The sequence below is a fragment of the Muntiacus reevesi genome, chromosome 20 (genome assembly GCF_963930625.1).
Source record: "Muntiacus reevesi chromosome 20, mMunRee1.1, whole genome shotgun sequence".
NCBI lineage: Eukaryota > Metazoa > Chordata > Mammalia > Artiodactyla > Cervidae > Muntiacus > Muntiacus reevesi.
This window is the reverse complement of record NC_089268.1, coordinates 14,571,969-14,595,277: the sequence shown is the minus strand read 5'-3', so window position 1 is coordinate 14,595,277 and position 23,309 is coordinate 14,571,969. Positions and strand designations below refer to the sequence as shown.

The 23,309-nt window shown below is 40.6% G+C and overlaps 1 protein-coding gene across 1 annotated transcript in view; it reads right to left on the bottom strand.

Moving 5' to 3' along the window:
- Positions 1 to 23,309, bottom strand: part of DNAH8 (dynein axonemal heavy chain 8) — a 315,169-nt gene that overhangs the window by 166,604 nt on the left and 125,256 nt on the right. Inside the window, exons 39-48 of the mRNA XM_065912223.1 lie at positions 20,020 to 20,192; positions 18,075 to 18,253; positions 12,128 to 12,315; positions 9,112 to 9,198; positions 8,916 to 9,023; positions 7,952 to 8,086; positions 6,227 to 6,388; positions 1,191 to 1,437; positions 819 to 1,060; positions 584 to 724 (exon numbers count right to left, since the gene is read on the bottom strand). Of these exons, the coding sequence (XP_065768295.1) occupies positions 584 to 724; positions 819 to 1,060; positions 1,191 to 1,437; positions 6,227 to 6,388; positions 7,952 to 8,086; positions 8,916 to 9,023; positions 9,112 to 9,198; positions 12,128 to 12,315; positions 18,075 to 18,253; positions 20,020 to 20,192 (1,662 nt within the window). The remainder of the gene's footprint in view (positions 1 to 583; positions 725 to 818; positions 1,061 to 1,190; positions 1,438 to 6,226; positions 6,389 to 7,951; positions 8,087 to 8,915; positions 9,024 to 9,111; positions 9,199 to 12,127; positions 12,316 to 18,074; positions 18,254 to 20,019; positions 20,193 to 23,309) is intronic.

Sequence of the window (23,309 nt, the reverse complement as noted above, 5' to 3'; positions counted from 1 at the left end):
TCTTTAAAAAAAATATAAAAGAAATAGCAAAAAAAGAGAGAGAGAGAGAAATTCACGATTAATTCTGTTTCTTCCAAAGACTTAAAAGGAAAGCTGAGTAGAGGGGGGAAAACAAAAGGTTACAAACTACTTGGAGAACTGTTTCAAGGTTTTCCCTACCTAATACATATACTAAATCTGCAAAGCCGAGACTTCCACCCGAATTTTCCTGCTTGCCGCCAGCTCCTTGTTGTGCTTTCTGTTGAACTAGCAGCTGTATTCATCTTGTCTGCTCTCATTTTTGGACACTCTTTCTGGGAAGGTTAGACTAAGCTTGAAGGTGGGAAAGATAGTTCATTCCTCTTCCCCTGACAATACTGCCCTGGGAGGTGAAACTCATGAAGAGATGGCAGTAAGTGAATCAATAAGATCTTTAATAGGGATCCAAATTCTCAGACCCTTCACCACCACATCACAGAAAGATTTTAATGGACCCTGTGAATCTTCCATTTCAGATACCTCTAAACTGCAACTGAGTGTGTGCGTGGGGGTGGGGGGGGGAATTTCAAATCTTAAGTAATGAGTTTACAAAAAAATATCTTACTTGCACAATATAGTTGCACTCTAAGAGCTGCATTTTTGGGTTGAGGTTCAGTTTCATAAATGTATATGCATCCTCAAATATTTTATCATATAGAGTTAGGAATACAGAATTTTCCTGGGTAGTACGCTTCTTCAACCATGCCTACAGCAAAGAAACGGAATCTCCGTTTTTAAGAGAGCAAGACATGGAGAAAGCGAGACACGGAAAGATACTTCTGTAGGTCTCCAGTCCCCACCTGCAGTATTGGTCTCCAGCTGAGAGCGGAGCTACTGATGTATACCATGCCCATCCTAGAAACCGTGGCTGGAGAGGCGTTCTCAATATTATGGACTTCAAACAAAAGCTTGCAGCTTGGAGCCATGGGGATGCGATCTCCATTGGCCAGTGTGAGGGTTTTATTGTCATCCAAGACAGAATTTAAATTCTCAATCCAAATGGCATCCACAGGGCCGTCTAAAACAAGGAAAATGTTTTCACCTGCCAATAATGAGAACAGAAAATCACTTTTCACCTGTGGATGATCAAAATGGAAAATTAAAACAAATACTGCATTGCGGATAAACTGGCAGCAAAAAAGAATGATCAGCAGAAAAGAGTTTGCGTGTACCTTTTTTAGCTTTTAATGTTTTTCTCCACAGAGTAGAAAAAATCCCATCTGTCCAGTCATTGGTCGCTGTGTCCAGTCGGCCAAACATCTGCGGAGCCGTAATAGCTTTGGGATTCATTCTCATCTCCCTGTGAGGCCTGCCGCACTCTGTCAGCGCCTTCATCAGGATTGTTATGACCATTGTCTTCCCAGACCCGCTGGGCCCCAGAGTCATCAGACCATGACGGACCAGAGACGTCTCATACAACTAGACAATGAGATGATCAATCAAAAAATATAACTTAGGAGTCTCCTGCTCATGTTCATAGAAGTCATGTGAAGAAATTTAAAAAGTTTTAAACAGGATCTTAAGAGCTTTAGATAGTAACTAGTTCACTACTTAAAAATGGAATATGACCCCCCAAAAAACTGTTTTATGGAAGGTGAGTAGCAAACACGCAGCATGTTAAAAGTGAGAAAGTAATGACAATGTGGGACTTTAATTACATTTGGAAGTAATCAATTCAGGATCTAGTTTCTCCGTCTCAAACTACTTGATATGACAAACTCCTTGTCATTTCAGTTTGCTGATAACATAGAGGTGGGTTTTCCACAAAAGCTTTCTTTGTATCACACGTGGTGCTATCGCCCCCTAGTGGTGGAAAGCAGCGATACACAGCATCTCTGCCAAGACCCAAGTTTAACACCAGCCTTCTGGTTCCCCAGAGGCACAGCTGGAGGTGAGTTTCCTGTGCAGGCGAGTGGTCACCAGGGAAACTATTAGTGGAGTAAGGAAGAAGGACAGGAATGGGGACAGGTCAATCATGGGGTGATTGAAGACAATATCCTGGAGAGGGGAGACTTAAGGCTGGCCCTCGGGGCACCTTTATATCTGTTTCACCTGGAAGAACTTGACTTTTCGACTGCATCACCCATAAGTCCTTATCGAGTGTTTTGTTGTTGTTGTTTAATTTATTTGGCTGTGCCAGCTCTCAGTTGCAGCATGCAGGATCAAGTTCCCTAACCAGGATCAAACCCAGGCCCCCTGCATTGGGAGTGCAGAGTCTTAACCACTACACCACCAGGGAACCCCCCCACATCACCCATATGTCCTTAACTAAGGAAGGGTGGTTTGGGGGTAGGGGAGGACAAACTCCCATGCACTGTCTGCACTTTGCGCCTTCCAGAAAAAGTGGCACTGACCCTCCTGCAGAGAGTGGTGTATGTGGGACTGGAATCACAGTTCTAGAAGTCGGGGAAGGAGTGCAAGGATGAGGTAAGAGAGATTCAAAGAGACATACAAAGAACACGGACAGTGTCTGTTACAAAATCCCCTCTACAGTTTTCTTAACAAAAATAAAAAGTCAAAAGACTCATAGCTGATCAGAGGTAAAATTTGAGTTACTCTCCTAAGTTTTAGATAGAAATGTATTAGCTCTGTAATCCATAGTTTAATAGCAACAGAGGTATTGGCCATATCATATTCAACAGTAATGTGTTTGATATTAAGTAACAGCACAATCTTCTAGTCCCCCACCAACTGAGAGAACTAAGACTGCAGTGCTCAGTATACCATATGCGCTGCTGTTCAGCGGCTAAGTCATGTCCAGCTCTTTGTGCCCTCATGGACTGCAGCACACCAGGCTTCTCTGTCCTTCACCATCTCCCTGGGTTTGCTCAAACTCATGTACACTGAGTCAGTGATACCATCCAACCATCTCATCCTCTGTCACCCTCTTCTCCTCCTGTCCTCAATCTTTCTCAGCATCAGGGTCTTTTAAAATGCATCAGCTCTTGCATCAGGTGGCCAAAGTATTGGAGCTACAGCATCAGTCCTTTCAATGAATATTCAGGGTTGATTTCCTTTAGGATTGACTCGTTTGATCTCCTTGCAGCCCAAGGGACTCTCAAGAGTCTTCTCCAGCACCACAGCTCAAAAGCATCAGTTCTTCAGGGCTCTGTCTTCTTTATGGTCCAGCTCTCACATCTTGTATGACGACTGGCAAAACCATAGCTTTGACTACACAGACCTTTTTCAGCAAAGTGATGTCTCTGCTTTTTAATGTGCTGTCTAGGTTTGTCATTGCTTTCCTTCCAAGGAGCAAGCATCTTCTAATTTCATGGCTGCAAGTCACTGTCCACAGTGATTTTGGAGCCCAAGAAAATAAAATCTGTCACTGTTTCCACTTTCTCCCCATATATTTGCCATGAAGTGATGGGACCAGATGTGATGATCTTAGCTTTCTGAATGTTGAGTTTTAAGCCAGCTTTTTCACTCTCCACTTGCACCCTAATTAAGAGGCTCTTTAGTTCCTCTTCACTTTCTACCATTAGACAGGTGTCATCTGCATATCTGAGGTTATTGATATTTCCCCAGCAATCTTGATTCCAGCTTGTGCTTCATCCAGCCTGGCATTTCTCATGATGTATTCTGCACAGAAGTTAAACAAGCAGGGTGACAATATACAGCCTTGACGTACTCCTTTCCCAATTTTGAACCAGGCCATTTTTCCAAATCCAATTCTAACTCTTGCTTCTTGTCTTGCATATAGGTTTCTCAGGAGGAAGATAAGGTGGTCTGGTATTCCCATCTCTTTAGGAATTTTCCATAGTTTGTTGTGATTCATACAGTCAAAAGTGTTACCGTGGTCAATGAAGCAGATTTTTTTTTAAATTTCCTTGCTTTTTCTATCATCTAGTGGATATTGGCAATTTGACCTCTGGTTCCTCTACCTTTTCTAAATCCAGCTTGTACATCTGAAGTTCTCAGTTCACCTGTATGCGTGTCACATGTAAAGTGAGGTTTTCCTAGAACTTTTTTTAAATGGAATGATTTCTATTACATAGATGATGAAAAATACTTTGATTTCTCCCCATGTATTTTCTTTATAAGGTTTGAGTCTGTCTCATACACCTGCACTGCTTACAAGAGTAAGTTAAGAATCATTTGCTTTTCAGGGGATGGCGGGGGGAAAGAATCATTACTTTTCAAATGTGGTTTTTAACACTTTCCACAATTTCAGTGCCTTCATTTTCCAAGGCACTGGAAAATACTCCCAATGCGTCAAGCTCATAGGGATTTAATTCAGCAACTCTGCTACAGTTTCAGGGCTCTGCTTGATAAAATCACTGATAGGTTGTCCCAAGGATAAAATGTGATTGACAGAAACACACCAAGAAACACAGGCAAAGGATTTAGTTTAGGTGTGAACATGCCCACACACAAAGCAGAAGCAAAGTAGCACCCCCAGATTCCTCAGGCGCCATGCCCCACGAAGGCCCCCAGCTATGGCATTCCACTTCCCTGCAGTTTTGTTTTTTTTTTTTTTGGTCACGCTCCACAGCTCGTGGGATTCCAGTTCCCCAACCAAGAATGGAACCCAAGGTCCCTACAGCGGAAACACAGAGTCCCAACTACTGGACCACCAGGGACGTCCCTCCCTGCATTTTCATAACCTGCTATCTCCTCCCAGCTATTCTTGAGATTCTGGTTACCACCTAACCTCATGGGGTATAAGTAACTTCAGTAAGTGCTTGGTTAGTGTGAGGCGGGGTAAAACCATGCTAAAGTCCAAAAATAAACTCAAAATGGATTAAAGATCTAAATGTAAGATCAGAAACTATAAAACTCCTAGAGGAGAACATAGGCAAAACACTCTCCGACATAAATCACAGCAGGATCCTCTATGACCCACCTCCCAAATATTGGAATTAAAAGCAAAAATAAATAAATGGGACCTAATTAAACTTAAAAGCTTTTGCACAACAAAAGAAACTATACGCAAGGTGAAAAGACAGCCTTCAGAATGGGAGAAAATAATAGCAAACGAAGCAACAAAGGATTAATCTCAAAAATATACAAGCAACTCCTGCAGCTCAATTCCAGAAAAATAAATGACCCAATCAAAAAATGGGCCAAAAAACTAAACAGACCTTTCTTCAAAGAAGACATACAGATAGCTAACAAACACATGAAAAGATGCTCAACATCACTCATCATCAGAGAAATGCAAATCAAAACCACAATGAGGTACCATTACACACCAGTCAGGATGGCTGCTATCCAAAAGTCTACAAGCAATAAATGCTGGAGAGGGTGTGGAGAAAAGGGAACCCTCTTACACTGTTGGTGGGAACGCAAACTAGTACAGCCGCTATGGAGAACAGTGTGGAGATTTCTTAAAAAACTGGAAATAGAACTGCCATATGACCCAGCAATCCCACTCCTGGGCATACACACCAAGGAAACCAGATCTGAAAGAGACACATGCACCCCAATGTTCATCACAGCACTGTTTATAATACCCAGGACATGGAAGCAACCTAGATGCCCATCAGCAGATGAATGGATAAGGAAGCTGTGGTACATATACACCATGGAATATTACTCAGTCATTAAAAAGAATTCATTTGAATCAGTTCTAATGAGATGGATGAAACTGGAGCCTATTATACAGAGTGAAGTGAGCCAGAAAGAAAAACACCAATACAGTATACTAACGCATATATATGTAATTTAGAAAAATGGTAATGATAACCCTATATGCAAAACAGAAAAAGAGACACAGATGTATAGAACAGACTTTTGGACTCTGTGGGAGAAGGCAAGGGTGGGATGAGCTGAGAGAATAGCACTGAAACAGTATACTATCAAGGGTGAAACAGACCACCAGCCCAGGTTGGATGCATGAGACAAGTGCTCAGGGCTGGTGCACTGGGAAGACCCAGAGGAATGGGATGGGGAGGGAGGCAGGAGGGGGGATTGGGATGGGGAGCACATGTAAATCCATGGCTGATTCATGTCAATGTATGGCAAAAACCACTACAATAATGTAAAGTACTTAGCCTCCAACTAATAAAAATAAATGGAAAAAATAAATAAATAAAGTTGTTAGGACCAACACCCCCAGCTGAGGACTCTTCTTGCAATGATGTGCTTTATTTAGTGTCAACCTTAACATGAAGCAAGATTAATAACACTAGTTCTTCTCTCCAAATGACAACCTTTAACAACACTTGTTGATCATCAAACTGATAATAGATGAAAAATATTTTACCTGCACAAGTTTGAGATTCCAGGGTGGATGGTTAATCAAACCTTCAAGCTGAACCTGGTTGGCGACTGCAGCTTGCAGCTCCACGTAACTATTACTATCTAGTTGTAATCCTGGAAACAGGTCATTGATTAAGCTGAGGAACAGGGGTTCATCTTCATCAATCTAAGGTCGCAAAGAATAAATTTACTTTTTTAGGTCAAAAATGAAGCTCACAGCACTTGCCATTTCATGCCCAAATAATCAGATTATTCTCCTGGCCACACCTGTATGCTCCAGCCCTTTCTCCCAAACACCACCCCTGAGTCCACATTACCTACAGCATTGCACCCAAATTTCCCTGGCATTTATATTAAAAAGAATGAAATAACACCATTTTCAGCAGCATGGAGACCTAGAGATTGTTGTACTGAGTGAAGTGAGAGCATAGAAGGGGAAATATCATATGACATCCCTTATATGCTAACCTAAAAGGAAATGATAGGAATGAACTTATAAAACAGAAAGAGACTCGCACACTTAGAGAATGAACTGAATGGTTGCCAGGGTGGGCGGAGGAGAGGATGGGGGAAGGGACACTTAAGAGTCTGGGATGGACACGTAGACACTGCTATATTTAAAATGGATATGCATTAACCTTAAAAACATATAAGTAATAAGAACAGAGTATTAACATTCTACTTTAATTAGGAAAATGTCTGTAATTTAACATCAGAAAGTCTTGTGGATTTTGGTTCCAGTTTCTCAACTGACTATGATAGTGGGTGAGTCCTACAAACGTGACTCTCTCCTAAGGAGATCCATGTCCCCCAGGGTGACTGTGAGACTCAAACAAGACAATATATGTGAAAAGATTCTGTAATAAAGTGAAGTATACAGATGTTAGCTGTTAGATTTGTAACTAGAATGCGAGCTCCTAAGATCCACTTCTTCCTCAACCATGTACTCCCAGGGCGTGGACACCATACATAGCACAAAGAAGCCCCTGAATAAAAGCCACAAGAACCTGCCCATCAGCTAGTTCAAAACAACTTGGCTGTACCTGTGACAAGTGTGAAAGCAGAGAAATAATTATTATAATCTCCACAGCAAACCGGAGAAGGCAACGGCACCCCACTCCAGTACTCTTGCCTGGAAAATCCCATGGACGGAGGAGCCTGGTGGGCTGCAGTCCATGGGGTCGCTAAGAGTCGGGTACGACTGAGCGATTTCACTTTCCCTTTTCACTTTCATGCATTGGAGAAGGAAACAGCAACCCACCCCAGTACTCTGAAGTGACTTAGCAGCAGCAGCAGCAGCCACAGCAAACATTTAGTGCACACTTATAAAACAGAAATGGTGTTGATGTTTTGGGAGAGACACAGTTAAAGTTAGTCACATGCAGACAAAGCAAAAAGCTTTGATGGTTCCCTATGAATCCAGATTTTCGTGTTTAGAATCTGTATTACGTTATGAATAATGGACTGACATTTGGGGGCTGGAGCCCACTGATGAAGCCTATTTTATGGCATTTGCAAGGATGCATTTCTAGCCCCTGTTGTCCATACAAAGCCGTGGGTTTTTTTCTTGGGGGCGGGAGGAGGGTGCCTTCTTCAGAAGCTCAGACAGTGGTAACTTCACATACCCAACCCAACACACACCCATGTTAGCAGCTCCATATGAGCCAACCCCCACATGTCAGCGAGGTCAAAATCTTGAAAGAGAAATTAATACAGAGAAGAAAGATACCAATTTAGAAAGGTTCATATCTCTCAGTCCTCTCATGACCGTGCTTAATTCACTATCTTCCGGTCTGGCTCTTTTTTGAGATCCAAGTGTCCTCAATACAGATAGAATATTTCTCAAACCAAAGTCGTAATGAACCTAGGATGAGAAAAGAAATAAGAAGGATCATTCAGCTGAAAAATTCTAAGTGAAGACTCACTGTGTACATGTAGTACTTACATACTACAGATTTGGAGTGGCTGAGTGGCAAAGTTCTGTTAGCTCACTTCTCCTGCCTTTCCTTCGACTGAAAAAAGATGACTTCACTGGAAAGATCAATCTGTGTGACAGTGTTCACACATGATTTTCTGAGAACAATACACTCTGACAGTCCGAGGGGCAATCATTTAAAATGCATGACCAACAGGTTACACACCACGTGATTCACTTTATGTAACATGCTTGAAATAACACAATTACAGAGATGTAGAAAAGATTAGGCCTATGAGGAGCTATAGAATTTGGGAGAGAGGGAAGTGTGGCTATAAAGGGGTAGCAGGAGGGTACTTGGTGGGGATAAACAATTCTGTTTATCCCCAGATAACTGGATAGACATAACTGGATAGAACTACACACACACACACACATACACACACGAGTGCGTGAAAAACTGGTGAAGTCTTAGGAATCTCTGTTTATTGTCCACTGTCAATCTTCTGGTTGTGTTATTGTACTACAATTATGTCAACAGGATGAAGAGTACACAGGATGTTTCGTACATGTCTTTGCAACTTCCTGGGAATCTATAATTATTTCAACTTAGGAAAGTTTTTAAAATACATAATCAAAAGGTCAAGTTAACTATAAACATATCTTAGGAAAGAGTCAAGGAATTTTTTTAACTCCCTAATTAGTACTTATCAAGGCAAAACTGCAAAGTTAAAAAACAAGTTCTATAGTGAGGGGGAAAATAGATGTACAAAGTCACCTGCTTGGTAAGTTGCTCTTCACAGAGTTTGTAAAGTACATAAAACTTCTGAGCCAAGATAACGTTTTCAAGAAAACCACAGCTTGCAAGTTTAACTCGCATAATGATCTGCAAATTAACAGTGAGACTTTTCAGGTTTAGTGAAAAACAGGTAAAGAACATAAATTGCATTATGATTTTAAATCCTGATGCATACCTGTCTATCAGGAACCATCATAGCAACAGTTCTGAACTGAATTTTCAAGTTCTCTGGTAGTTCCTGGCGCCCAGCATACCCAGGGTTCTAAAAGTTAAAATTACTTAATTTTTAATTGTTGACATAATTTTCATTTCTTGAATAGAAATTATCAATACATTTCAAATCTCTAATTCAGATTCTAAGAAGGCATTGAAAAACATTCAATTCATAAAATATCCCTCTTTTCACAAAAATGTATATTGGACCATCAATATTTATTAATGTCACATTACTCTCTGTCACACATTTCCATGTTCATTATACTAATAAAGTAACACACGTGTGCACATGTGCACACACACACACACGCACACACCACTTTGTGTAGCAAAAAATAAGCATCTGCATATCTGTTTGTTAAAGAAAATGAAATAAAACTGAATAAATACTGGGATAATTATGATCCAAAATATGTTACTGAAACAAAAAGAAAATTTAGGATTTTATATTAATCAATTTACTGAGGCAATTTTTATTTCCTCTCTTCAAAAAAATTATTTTTTTGCCAGAAAGTATTTTTATCTTGCCTCACTTTTTGAAGGACATTTGCATGGAGTATGTAACTCCAGTTGCTAGGTTTGTCTTTTCTTTAATGTTTCCGTTTTGCTTTGTGAGCGTGTGTGCTTCGCTTTTAAACTGGAAGTTAACCGCTTTACAATACTGTGTTGGTTTCTGCTGTACAACACAAATTATTCTTTACAGTCAGAATTACAGATTTCTGTGGCTGACAAATAGCCACAAACAGCTGACAAAGAGTTTAGTGAGGAAAACAAAGACGGGAGTGATGAGAAAACATGAAAAAGGACAAAAGTAGAGATGAGAAGGAAGCAAATAAGTAACAAAACACAGGATAGACCAGACCCCAAAATCCCAAGCAATGAGGTTAGGGTGTTCAAAGACAAGCAAGGCAAAGAGGAAAGTGCATGAAGAAACCTTTAGTCCCTGAGCATCTACTGGGCATTGTCAATAGGCCAGATAACTTGCTAGGTGCTGGGAATACAAAGATGGCTGGCTGCCTTTCATTACTCCTATTTTTCATCCTTAGTCAGAGAACTGCAGTTGCAAGCTGGGTGCATCACCACCCAGATTTAAAGCCACATTTCCCAGCCTGCCCTGCAGCTGGTGAGATTAAATTCTACCCTCTGAGTCACAAAGGGACACAGTGTGTGAAATATCCTTGACGTCTGATTGGAGGGAACTGATTCAATCAATTGGCAGCAACAGAGATGCTTCTATAGCACCTTGGGCTATAAGGTGACCTTGAAAATGGAAACCAAGATGGTGTAGAAACCTCGAAGAACCTTAAAAGAATACATACTTAAGTCACTATTCTTCATATGTTAGTTATTCACAGTCTAATGCAATATCTAATTGATATTTCCAAAATTATTCTTAATCCAAGGAGATATTAAGCTTCTTTTAAGTTCTTCTAAGCCACACTATCACACGGAGTAAACTCCTTCATTCAATTTCATGAGTTATAACTGATCACTTTAGGATTATTATTATTTACCTCTAACTTGCTTTACTGGTTGTTTGCTTACATTAAAGCTTATCAGAAACTTTTCTGAGTTTTTTTCCTATAATTTATCTTTATCCACTCAGGACACTTAAAACTCAGAGTACTTGTGTTATTTTGCAATTTAGAGATTTAACAGAATAGGGATCGCTTAAAAGCATTAGGTAAAAGCAGTTCAACATTAACTTCACTTCAATTCATGGAAACTCCTCCATTCTAGGTTTTTGGTGTTTTATCTTTATAACAATATATCACAAAGCTCTGTCCCCAGTCACATGGTAACAATTTGCTACAATTCTTTGGTATAGGACCCTGTTGAATTATTTTGAAAATTTTAAATCATTTCTATCATACTTTATTAAGTGTCAGAGAAAAGCCAAGTGTAGAGGTTAAGGAGTCAGGCTTTGATAGTAGACAATAACACCTTTCTCTAATTGTGTGACGAGCAAACTTTTTAATCCCCTGAGCCTTGGGTGTCTCAGTTATAAACATTCACCACGGGCCTTCCCTGGCGTTACAGAGGTTAAAACTGTGTGCGCTCCCACTGAAAGCAGTGTGAGGGGTTGATTCCTGGTTGGAGGAACGAAGATAAATTACCCACTAATATATGCTTACTTTCCTTTAAGTCTATAATAATTAAACGAATAACCTGCATTTAAAACCTATGTTTTTCAATCTGTTTGCTGCTGCTAAGTCACTTCAGTCGTGTCCGACCCTGTGTGGCCCCATAGATGGAAGCCCACCAGGCTCCCCTGTCCCTGGGATTCTCAAGGCAAGAACACTGGAGTGGGTTGCCATTTCCTCCTCCAATGTGTGAAAGTGAAAAGTGAAAGTGAAGTTGCTCAGTCATGTCCGACTCGTAGCGACCCCATGGACTGCAGCCTACCAGGCTCCTCCATCCATGGGATTTTCCAGGCAAGAGTACTGGAGTGGGGTGCCATTGCCTTCTCCTCAATCTGTTTAAATCACATCAAAAAGTATGAAATACTTAGGAATACACCTGACCAAGGGGTTGAAAAGAATGAAATAACGCCATCTGCAGCAACATGATGGACCTAGACGTTATCATACTATGTGAAGTAAGTCAGATGAAGACAAATATCACAGGATATCACTCAAAGGTAGAATCTAAACTATGACACAAATGGCAAAGAAAACAAATTTAGGATTACCAAAGGGGAAAGTGGGTGGAGGAGGATCCAATTAGGAATTTGGGGTTAGCAGATACAAAGTACTATATATAAAATAGATAAACAACAAGATCCTAGTATATATATATATCACAGGGAACTGTATTCAAAATCTTATAAAATAACCTATAACAGAAAAGAACATAATATATATATACACACATATATAACGGAGTCACTTTGTTGTACACCAGAAACTAATACACTGTATATCAACCATACTTCAATAAAAAAATTTTAAAATATGTAACACCTATGTTCTCACCATTGTTAAGAAGATTCCAAATTCTGGATTTAAATCAACACAATCACCGTCAGAAAAAATAAACTGTTTTTTTCTCTCTTTTCTTGCTGTCAAGACGATGTAAATTTGCTGGGCTGCCACTGATAACACAGGCAATTCAATTCTGTTAAACTCATCAAAACACCCCCAGGAACCTGACTGTGCCAGACCTGGTGTGAAAAACAGTTAGTTTGATAAGTTTTACTTTGTAATATACCTTCTTGATAGAAATCATTTCTCCAAAGCACCCTCAAACAATTATACAGTGAAATACAATTTATATAAACTTCACATCTGGCTGTTTATAAAGACATATTTAACTCCAGTGATATAGAGAAGTTTAATTATTTGTACATCATCACCAAAACAATGGAAACAGTATACTGCTGAAATGAAAGTACAGACTCGTCATTCCACCAGGGATGCTGAAGGGTGATAAAAATTGATTCACTCTGGATGTGCCACCTCCAGTGGGGATGGAGGTGAGGGAGCCATAATGTTTGGGGAAATTAACAAAATAAGGGATGCCCTATCCGGGTCAGATCACTCTGTTCCTTTCTTGTTGCAATGAGAGAAATGTCTGGAAGCTGAGTGAGACAGGGAATGGTCAAAAGATGTTTATTTATTCCTTATGAAACCCAGCACAAAGGAAGACCTGGATATCAGGAATACTGCTCCTATCTAATCTCAAAGGATGAAAAACCTTTATTATCTTTAACTGCACGAAACACTCTTCTCTTTTTTTTTTTTAAGCAAGCGAATAGGATTTATTAAAGAGAAGGAAAGTACAAAGCTCTCAGCATAGACACGAAGAGGGGGAAGAGAGTCCCCACAAAACACTTTTCTTTTATTATTGCTTCCACCCACCTACCCCCACTTTTTCTTCTCTCTTCTTTGGGAATTTCCATTTTATGGATACTGGAACTTACATATCTATTCCTACGACCCTGAAATTCTTCTGTCAAACTTTCCATTTCTTTCTGCAATATGCTCACTTGGCTAGATATTCCAACTCAAAAAAAACTCAAGTTTTGTTTTTTTCAATTTCTGATTATTCCAATTGTTATTCTTTTCATAGCAGCCTGTTTTTTTGTTTTAATTGGTTATATGTTTCTTTAATTGGCTAAACAAATTCTTGAATCTCTCTGAAGCTATTAACTTTAGTTACTTTTGCATTTTTTTCTGTTTAGGTAGGTGGTCAGTGGGTCTCTTTACTGTTTGGAGGGAATGACTCCTTAATTTCTTCAAATATTTGATGAGACAAGGTTATTTCTGCATATGGGTGTATCTTCTCATTCCAAACGCAAATTCCTGTTTGCACTGTGTATGGCTGCCTCTGGCGATTGGGGGGAAGGCATGAGAGAGGCAGGAGAGATTATCCTCTGCGTCTGGGGCTTGGGGACTGTCCTGGCACAATGCTTGCCTCTCTGGGACAACCCCCACCTGGCGATAAACTTTGTCAGGACTCCCACTTCAGAGCATTTACATGGGGGAGAAATACTGGAGACAGCCACTTTCTTTTCTTTTTCTCTGCTTTCTGCTATAGTTTTGGCATTCTAGGATTTACCTGGTGCTCTAGTCTGCTCCTCTCAGCCATCTTCAATCATTAAGCCAGGAGTGATACACAGAAGAGCATTCTCTTTCATTAAGTGATTCTTTGGGTTTAAATTATTTTTTTTTAAGGACAGGCAATTACAATAAACAATATAGTGAATATCCATGTACCCACCTACCAAATCTTAACAATTTTGCTTCAGATTTCATCCTAAAAAATAAAATACTGGAACTACAATTCAAGTCCACGTAGGTCTTTCTTGGATCTACACTCCCTCCTTCTCCAGAGGTAACCTCTACTCTGAATTTGATGTCAACGGTTCTTATGCATACCTGTAAACGACTGCTTGTGTGCATTCACCAATACTCTATACTTGGCTTGTTCAAAATTTGTGTGTATCTATTTATTTTTCTATATACTGTATCTATAAAATACTATATCTATGCAGTGTATCATCAAATAAATTGATTTATTTACTGTTCTCTGAAGCAATTCTACCAACTTATACACACAGAAGTACTGAGATTTACAGTTTCTACACACCCTTACCAACAGTGGTTTGTCAGACTTTTTCATTCTTACCAATTAACAACAGTGAGAACAGTATTGTTTTGTATTTCTTAATGATTTGAAGAAACTCTTTCTCTCTCTCTCTCTTTTTTTTTTTTTTGGCCACACCACACACACATGGAGATCTTAGTTTTCTGACCAGGGGTAGAACCCCTGCCCGCTGCAGTGTAAGTGTGGAGTCTTAATCACTGGACCAATAGGGAAGTCTAAAGAAAATCTTTCTTAATGCTAGATATTAATCTTTTGTCAGCCATACATGCTAAAATATCTTCTCCCAGTTTTTGAGAAGTCTCAAAAAGAGACATATCACAAAAGATTATAAAATTATACACATACACACACACACATTCACACACACACAATTGACCCTTAAACAACATAGAGGTTAGGGGCATGGACACTCCACAAAGTTGAAAATCCACATATAACTTTGCAGTCAGCCCTCTCACATCCACAGTTCCACATACAGGGGTTCAACCAACCTGAGGTCATATAGTACTGTAGTATGTATTTAGTTTAAAAAATCTGTGTATAAGTGGAACTGCACAGTTCAAGTCTGAGTTGTTCAATGTATATATTTCCAACAGGCAAGTAACTAAAGATAAGAGCTGGATGAGCAATCCCATGGTATCTGTTACAGGGATATCCTCCTATCCTGCTTAAACGTATTCGTCTTTTCTTTATAGTTTGTGGGTTTTGTATAAAAAGTCCCTTTCTACTCTGAGAACAGATATGTGCCTTTGTTACTTTCTAAAGGTCATACAGGTTTTGCCTATCATAGTTAAGCACTTAATCCCTCAAAATTATTTTTATGCATGTTGTAGGGATTCAATTTTTATATATGCAGGGATCTAATTTCCCTTGTTAAATAGTAATCATCCAGTGTACCAGAATGACACTGCAAATTCTCTCTCTTCATCACTGATTTTCAATACCACCTTTTCCACATGTCAGTGTTCCTGGCCTATTTCTGCATCCTCTACTATGTTCCATTTGGCTGTTTATCAAGTCGCTTTAGTCATGTCCAACTCTTCGTGACCCTACAGACTGCAGCCCACCGGACTCCTCTCTCCATGGGATTCTCCAGGCAAGAACACTGGAATGGGTTACCGTGCCCTCCTCCAGGAGATCTTCCTGACCCAGGGACCAAACCCTCGTCTCTCGTGTCTCCTACACTGGCACTGGGGCTCTTTACCACTGGCACTACCTAAGTGATATCTTTCTGAGATTTTCAGTTTCTAACTTTTTTTATGGATAACTAAAATAAAATTTGTGTTTATTTCATATTCAAGTAAACTTGCTAAATTCTACCTCCTATAGCTTTGTTGACTTTATTGTTTACAATATCACTTGTAAATGACGATATTTTGTGTTTCTTTCTTTCCAGTCTTTGTACTTTTGCTGTCTGTTGTTATGCCTTACTGCGATGGGTAGGATACAAAACACAGTGGTGAGTGGAAGTAAAAGTAATGGAAATCCTCATCTTATACCTTATCTCAGAGAACGCTTTCAAATTTTCAGTACTACGGTGTTTGCAGTGGGTGTCCTTTATCAAGTGAGCTATGTGGATGGATATCTGGGGAAAGGATCTAAAGATCGGCAGGCATAAGGTGGAGGGAGTGTGATTCGGGATGTTTGAGAAGCATCACAAAGGGCAGTGTGGCTGCAGTAGAGACGGTGAGGGAACCGGGTCAGGAGACGAGATCAGGTCAGAGCAATGCAACAGGGAAGGAGCAGGTGTGACTGTGTGAAACAATACGAGGACCAACGTAAGGATCTCGGCTCTTATTGTGAGCGAAGCCAGGGCCCAGCCTTCAGCAGAAGAGTGTCGTGACCTGACTTACAATTAGAAGGCTCTAGATTTGAGATGAGAATGGAGAGCACAGGGGTAAACTCAGGGAGACCAATTAGGAGGCTTATCGGAGCAGCACAGGCGAGAGAGAGATAATGATTGGCTTGAACCAGGACGACAGCAGTGGGCTAACAAAAGGTGGCTGGTGCTGGATGTGGTCTGAAAGTAGAGCTAATAGTGTTTGCTGACAGTTGGACGTGAGCATGAGAGAAAGAGAGGTAAAAAGGAAAAGTCAAAGATTTCTGTTTAAGTATCTCGGAGAATAGAGTGGGTATTTAATGTGTCAAGGAAGGCTGACGAAGAAGTCGAGATGGGGAGGGAGGATCGGAAGTTTGGTTTGGGATACAGTGACTCTGGACCTGTTAGATATTTAAGGGGCAATATCAAGGAGCAGGTTATCAGTTGTATTATGTGAATTCAGAGTTTCAAGGGGAAGTTCAAGATAAGATGTAAATTTGATCATGTAGATATCATTCAGTGTTTATTGCTGGGAGAAATATCAATGACCTTAGATATGCAGATGATACCACTCTAATGGTAGATAGTGAAGAGGAACCAAAGAGCCTCTTGATGAGGGTGAAAGAGGAGAGTGAAAAAGCTGACTTAAAACTCCACATTCAAAAAACTAAGATCATGGCATCCTGTCCCATCACATCATGACAAATAGATGGGGAAACAATGGATTTTCTTGGACTCCAAAATCATTGCAGATGGTGACTGCAGCCATGAAAATAAAAGACGCTTGCTCCTTGGAAGGAAAACCATGACAAACCTAGACAATGTATTAAAAAGCAGAGACATCACTTTGCTGACAAAAGGTCATATAGTCAAAGCTATGGTTTTTCCAGTAGTCATGTACGGATGTGAGTTGGACCATAAAGAAGGCTGAGTGCCAGAGAATTGATCCTTTCAAACTGTCATGCTGGAGAAGACTCTTGAGAGTCCCTTGGGCTACAAGGAGAGCAAATCAGTAAATTCTAAAGGAAAGCAACCCTGAATATTCATTGGAAGGACTGATGCTGAAGCTGAAGCTCCAATACTTTGGCCACCTGATGTGGAGACCAGACTCTTTGGAAAAGACCCTGATGCTGGGAAAGATTGAGGGCAGGAGGAGAAGGGAGCAACAGAAGATGAGATGGTTAGTTAGATAGCATCACCGACTCAATGGACAGAAGTTTGAACAAACTCCGGGAGATAGTGAAGGACGGGGGAGTCTGGGGTGCTGCAGTCCATGGGGTTGCAAACAGTCACGACCTAGTGACTGAATAACAACAAAAGTTTGGGTCTGCATGAGACCACCAGAGAAGACCAACAGGGCCTGAGTTGGTCAAATGCTCCCTAATCTTTTTTCTTTGTCCATCTGAAACCATCTGCCATTTATCTTTCCAGATTTTGTCAATATTTCCCATCTGCCAGTGCCCCCTCCCTTCTTGTTTTCCAGTGTTACCATCCTTTTAAAAAAATATTTCAGTAATTCCCTGGTGGTCCAGTGGTTAGGATTCTGTGCTTTTACTGCCAAGGGCCCAGGTTTGATCACTGGTCGGGGAACTAAAATCCCATAATCTTCATGGTGCAGCCAAAAATAAATAAATAATAAAAAAGCTTTATTTCAGGGGGATTTAATGCAGTAAGGGAAGTCACATGTGTCATTGGTTTGCTATCCTGATCTTATCTCCTTCATCATTGTTTCAGGCAGTATTAAATTGATTCTGTTTTCATAATCTAATACACATTCAACTCATGAACTGTAATGCCAGAAGTAGTATTGAACGATATTTAATTGATGACACCCAGCCATTTTTGACCCAGAAAAATGGCAATATCATACGCATCAATCTACATTAATTTTGGCTATGTGGGACACTATCACTTTAGACTTCTATCAGAAAATACCATTTAAATGCAATAAAAATAAATCCACCAAAAATAACACAATGGTGTTTGACACTTGCCTTTAAAAATCCTTCCTAGTCCTCTGAAATCCATTTGATCTGAGCAATTAAACACGACCACGTATTTCCCCAAACATCTTCCCATGTCTTTCGTAGTTTCGGTTTTGCCGGTGCCCGCAGGTCCTGCGGGAGCCCCTCCCATGTTCATTCCCAAAGCCTGTGCCAAAGTGATGTAGCACCTGCAAACATGAATCAGACAAAGCGCTGTGGATACGCGGTAACACGAGTCATGGCGAGGTACAGGCAAGTCCCGTGTGATTGGAATGAGACTGTTTGCTTTAGAGTTTGAGCCACCCACATAAGAGAGGGGCTTCCCAGGTGGTGCTAGTGGTAAAGAACCGACCTGAGTCATAAGAGACGCAGGTTCGATCCCTGGGTCAGGAAGATCCCCTGGAGAGGGGAACGGCAACCCACTCCAGTATTCTTGCCTGGAAAATCCCTTGGGCAGAGGAGCCTAGAAGGCTACAGTCCATTGCATGACAGAGAGTCGGACACGACTGAGCTTCTAATGCTTTCTCATAAAAGATGGGCAACCAAACGAGGCTGGAGTAGCTGGGATTCATTACAAGTAATACAGTGTTTGCAAAGGCATGCAATCCTGACATAAAACCTGCAGGCCTTCCTTGCATTGTGGTCAGGAGACATCTGAAGTCAGAGAACCAAGTAAGCAGTGGTGTGCTGGCAGGTGTTTAACAATGAGCCTTCTAGGGGAAAAAAAAACAAAGCTGATTTCTGTTTTTTGGCCTCGCCATGTGGCATGCAGGATCTTAGTTCCCCAAGCAAGGACAGAACTTGTATCCTCTGCAGTGGAATCGTTGAGTCCTACCACTGGACCACCAGGAAATTCCAAATCTAATTTTTACATCTGCTGATTTCTGTGGCATAAATACGTCCACCATGGCCAATGGCAATGCTGGCAATGTGACAGCACAAAACTGGGAAGAGAAGCATGACATTGGCTCTTGCAGGCTAGTACAAGCCAGCTCCACCAGCACACCACTGCCAGTAAACCATGTTACTATGAAGTGTTTCACTCATTTAGACACATGTAAAGAACAATATAATGAACCCCCTTGTATCCATAATGCAGCTTCAGTTACATTTGCTTCAGATCTAAGCAAACTTGGTAAAGTTTCATGAGACATGAAGCTTTATACATAAACATCAATCAAAGGGAAAACACCCTGAAAAATTTAGACTGTGATGGAACTGGGCATATAAAGGGAGGTCGGATGAGTCTAGAAGAGGCTGAAGACATAATTTTGCTGTATCATAATTTTACCTGGAGTCAGCTCTATTTAAAATAACAGCAGAATTTGTTGTTCTATGACCCAGTTTAAGTCGATTCTACAAACATTTACTGTCTTCTACACATGACATATAGAACCAAGTATTTGCAGGATATGTAAGAATGGCAAAGACCCAGTACTTGTCTAGTGTCATATACTAGAAAGAATGGTGAGGGGATGTGCCATTAACTGATTATTCATTCAGACCTGGCCAAGAAACATCACTTTAGGAATCAACTTCCACGTATGAAAAACCAGGAGACACCATTTACAAGGTACCTTCCTTCTTTGCAATTCTAATGACCCTCTTTAAGGCTCTAGACAGCCTTAACCTGTAATCTTTGTCCATCCTGTAATCTCAACTTCATTACTCAACTTCTTTTTTTTTCCTTTTTTTTTTTCAACTTCATTACTGAACATCTCATAGTCAACATTCAAGCATCCTTTTATTGTTTTACTTTTTTCTATTAAATAAAAATTTAACCCACATGTACTTTTAAGTAACGACAGTTATTTCACTGTTAGGCTTTGATGAGCGAGCCCAGAGCTGACAAGACAGCAATATGCTTTTGTTAACATTTCAAATGCAAATTTAAGACAATTGTAAATACATGATTTAATTACAAGAATGGAATAACAAAAATGGAGTTTCCTACCGATCTGTTAATGGGGTGATAACAAGACGATCAGTGCACCCCAGAAATTCATTCTGGTAAATAAAGTCAACATCTGTAATAGACACCACTGTTTGATCCAAATCTTCCTTAAAGTAAAATCTACTCTGTTTTAGCCATTCAAAATCAGTAACAGATCTGATATGCATTTTTACCTTAAAAACATGAAATACAAAGAGATTACATACTGAAATGCAATAGCATAAAACATAGCATATAAGCAATTTTTATTCATTCATTCATTAGTTGATTCTTTTCATTTAATATATATTTACTGAGTCTTTCCTTGGATGAATATTTAATGAGTCTATCCTTGGAGTGCTGTGCTGGGTAAACAAAAACAGACACAGTTCCTGCCTTCTGAAGCTGACAAAACAGGGCAAAAGACAAATCAGATAAACAAGTAAATGCAATAAAGTAGGAAAAGAAACTCAAGGTCATGAAATTATGTAGCAAGAAGACCTCACCTAGTCTAGGTCTGAGGGAGACACTCAGAGAAAGAAACATCTAAACTAAACCCTGCAAAAATAGTAGGAATTAGCTAGGGAAATAATAAATTAGCTAGGAAATAGCTAGGGGTGATGGAGGCATGAGAGAGCAAAACATTCTAGACAAAGACCCAGAAGATCTGGCTGGTGTGTTCAAGAAACTGCAAGAAGTTCAGTACTGCTGAGGCATCCAGGACTCCGGAGAAAGAGAGAGCTGAGGCTTCAGAGGGCAGAGGAAAGAGGTTGGGCACCGTCCTCATGGCAATGGAAGAGGCATGGCCCTATACGCACACACGCCTTCTTGCACCAGCACTGTGGCCAAACCAATCAATCGGCCCAGTCATCAGCTTACACCCATGGGCCAAGAGGCCTATACCCATGGGAGGCCAAGAGGCTCCCACCACCCTGGATGCGAGAGACAGAAACCTGATGAGCACATTTAGGAACAACATCCCACCACAATACGTTCTACAGTGCTTCATGACTTTCCATCAGCAAACGTGGAGAAACCCAAGTCCTGCCCACTCAGGGGAATCAATATAAGAAGTGGCAAGTGGTCCCTTTCACTGCTTCTCCACCCAGGGGCCCACTTCCAGGTCATTCGGCTGACACTGAAAAATACTCGGGCAACTGTACATGCTCAGTTCTCTATCTCATTCAGTCTTCGTGCTGTTTACTTTTTGCTGCTGTTTCATTGTCTATGATCTTGATCCCTACTCCAGTTAAGAATTCTATCTTCCCTAAAGCATAGTTTGTATTCACCACCTTAAAAGGACTACTTTCAGGTAACAGTCCAGTCCACCCACAGGGACTCTGTTCTCTAGCACAGGACCCTCTGCCATGGAGATGCAGTCAGCTAGCTACTTGCAACAGTCCTATGGGATGGTAAAGAGGGGGTGGACCGGGGCTTGCCTGGTTGTCAAGTAGTTAAGAATCTGCCTGCAGAATGCAGGGGACACAAGTTCGACCCCTGGTCCAGGAACTAAGATCCCACATGCCACGGGGCAACTGAGCCCGTGCGCCCCAACTCTGAGCCTGCATGCCCTAGAATCCATCCTCTGCAACAAGAGAAGCCACCACATTGAGAAGCCCATGGACCACAGCTAGAGAGCAGCATTCGCCACAACTAGAGAAAGCCTGCACATAGCAACAAAGAACCAGCACAGCCAAAAATAAATAAAAATAAGCACACTTTTAAAAATAAAGAGGGGGTCGAGGAGGAGAGTATAAAGAAGAATAGCTAGTATTTATTGAGTTGTTACTGTATATCAAAATACATTATGTTCTAAGCATTATACATGGAAAAATAAAATGCATACATGCGGGCTGCGAGGTACTATTTTACTTGGAATGCAAACTGAGGATGAGTTCACTAGCAACTGAGATAAAAAGAAAAACGGCTTCAGAGTTTTAACTACGTATATACTTTCTTTTAAAAAAAAAAGGCAAGTAAGGCAAGTAAAGCTATGCTCAGCGTTTTGATTTTAAAAAGAAGGATCTTCCATGAGACCTCAACTTTAAGAGACAGTGAGAAATGTACAGATATTCTCAACAGCACATTCATAGCAGGTATAGTAATGGATTCCATATGACTGCTTCTTGAAGTGGACTTCAAGGAAAACCAAAGGATAATGGTAATGGCAATTAAGCAAATCTGTAGAAGGCCAAAGCAATACGGTCTAAGTGTGTGGCTTTTTGATGATTAGTATGAACCAGAGAAATCCTAGAGCAGAGTTTCTTGAGCTTTAATATACTTATGAATCTCCTGAAAGTTGTACTGAAATACAGAGGATGATTCAGTAGGTCTGCAGAGGGGTATGGTGGGGAGGCTGAAGATTCTGCTTTTCAAACAAGCTCCTAGCTGAGGCCAGTGCAACCGGTTGTCGTACATACTTTTGAGAAAGAAGGATCTAGATTACAGGGGAATAAATGGACTCCATGCCCTTTAATCTTCAGTAAATACAACTTATCTGATCAGAACTTTTGATACAAGTTGGTAACAGGTAGCCTGGGAATCATAGTCTCTAAAAAATGGGCCCCAAGTTGCATGACTTGTGGGTCTCTGATGAAGGAAAAAGATACCTTAAAGACAGATCAAGTCAGGGACTTCCCTGGTGGTCCAGAGGTTAAGAATCTGCCTGCCAATGCAGGGGACATGGGTTCAAGCCCTGGTCTGGGAATTAAGATTCCACATGCCGGAGGAAACTAAGCCTGAGAGCCACACAACAATTGAAGCCCATGAGCCTAGAGCCCATGCCCTGCACAAGAGAAGTCACCACCCTAATTACAGAGTAGCCCTCGCTTGCCATAACTAGAGAAAGCCCACTCGCAGCAATGAAGAGCCCATGTATCCCAACAAAGACTCAGCTCAGCCAAAAATGAATAAATAAAAAGTTAAGAAATAAAGTAGAGCAGCATGTTCAAAATTTTTTTAGAAACGTTAAACAGAATAATGCAATGGTAGTAAAAAAACAAAGCTAGTCAAAATGACGGACTATCAAAACTACCTGGGCCTCCTATCCCATAATAGACAACTACTTCTCAAGACCACTTGTTAGGGTCCTGTTTCCAAAGGGAATTCAAATATCCCTCCTACCCCCACTCTGCAGAACCTTGCCCACATCAAGTCCATGAAGACTTGTTGGACACTATCAACTGAACAGCCATAGGAAGCTTGGAAGTCATAGGAACCTGAAGCTTGGTTCTATTCAATCTGCACTTTTTTCACAACTGGCTCAACAGTTGGAGGAGCTAATCTGGAAGACATGACTGCAGGTGGACCCA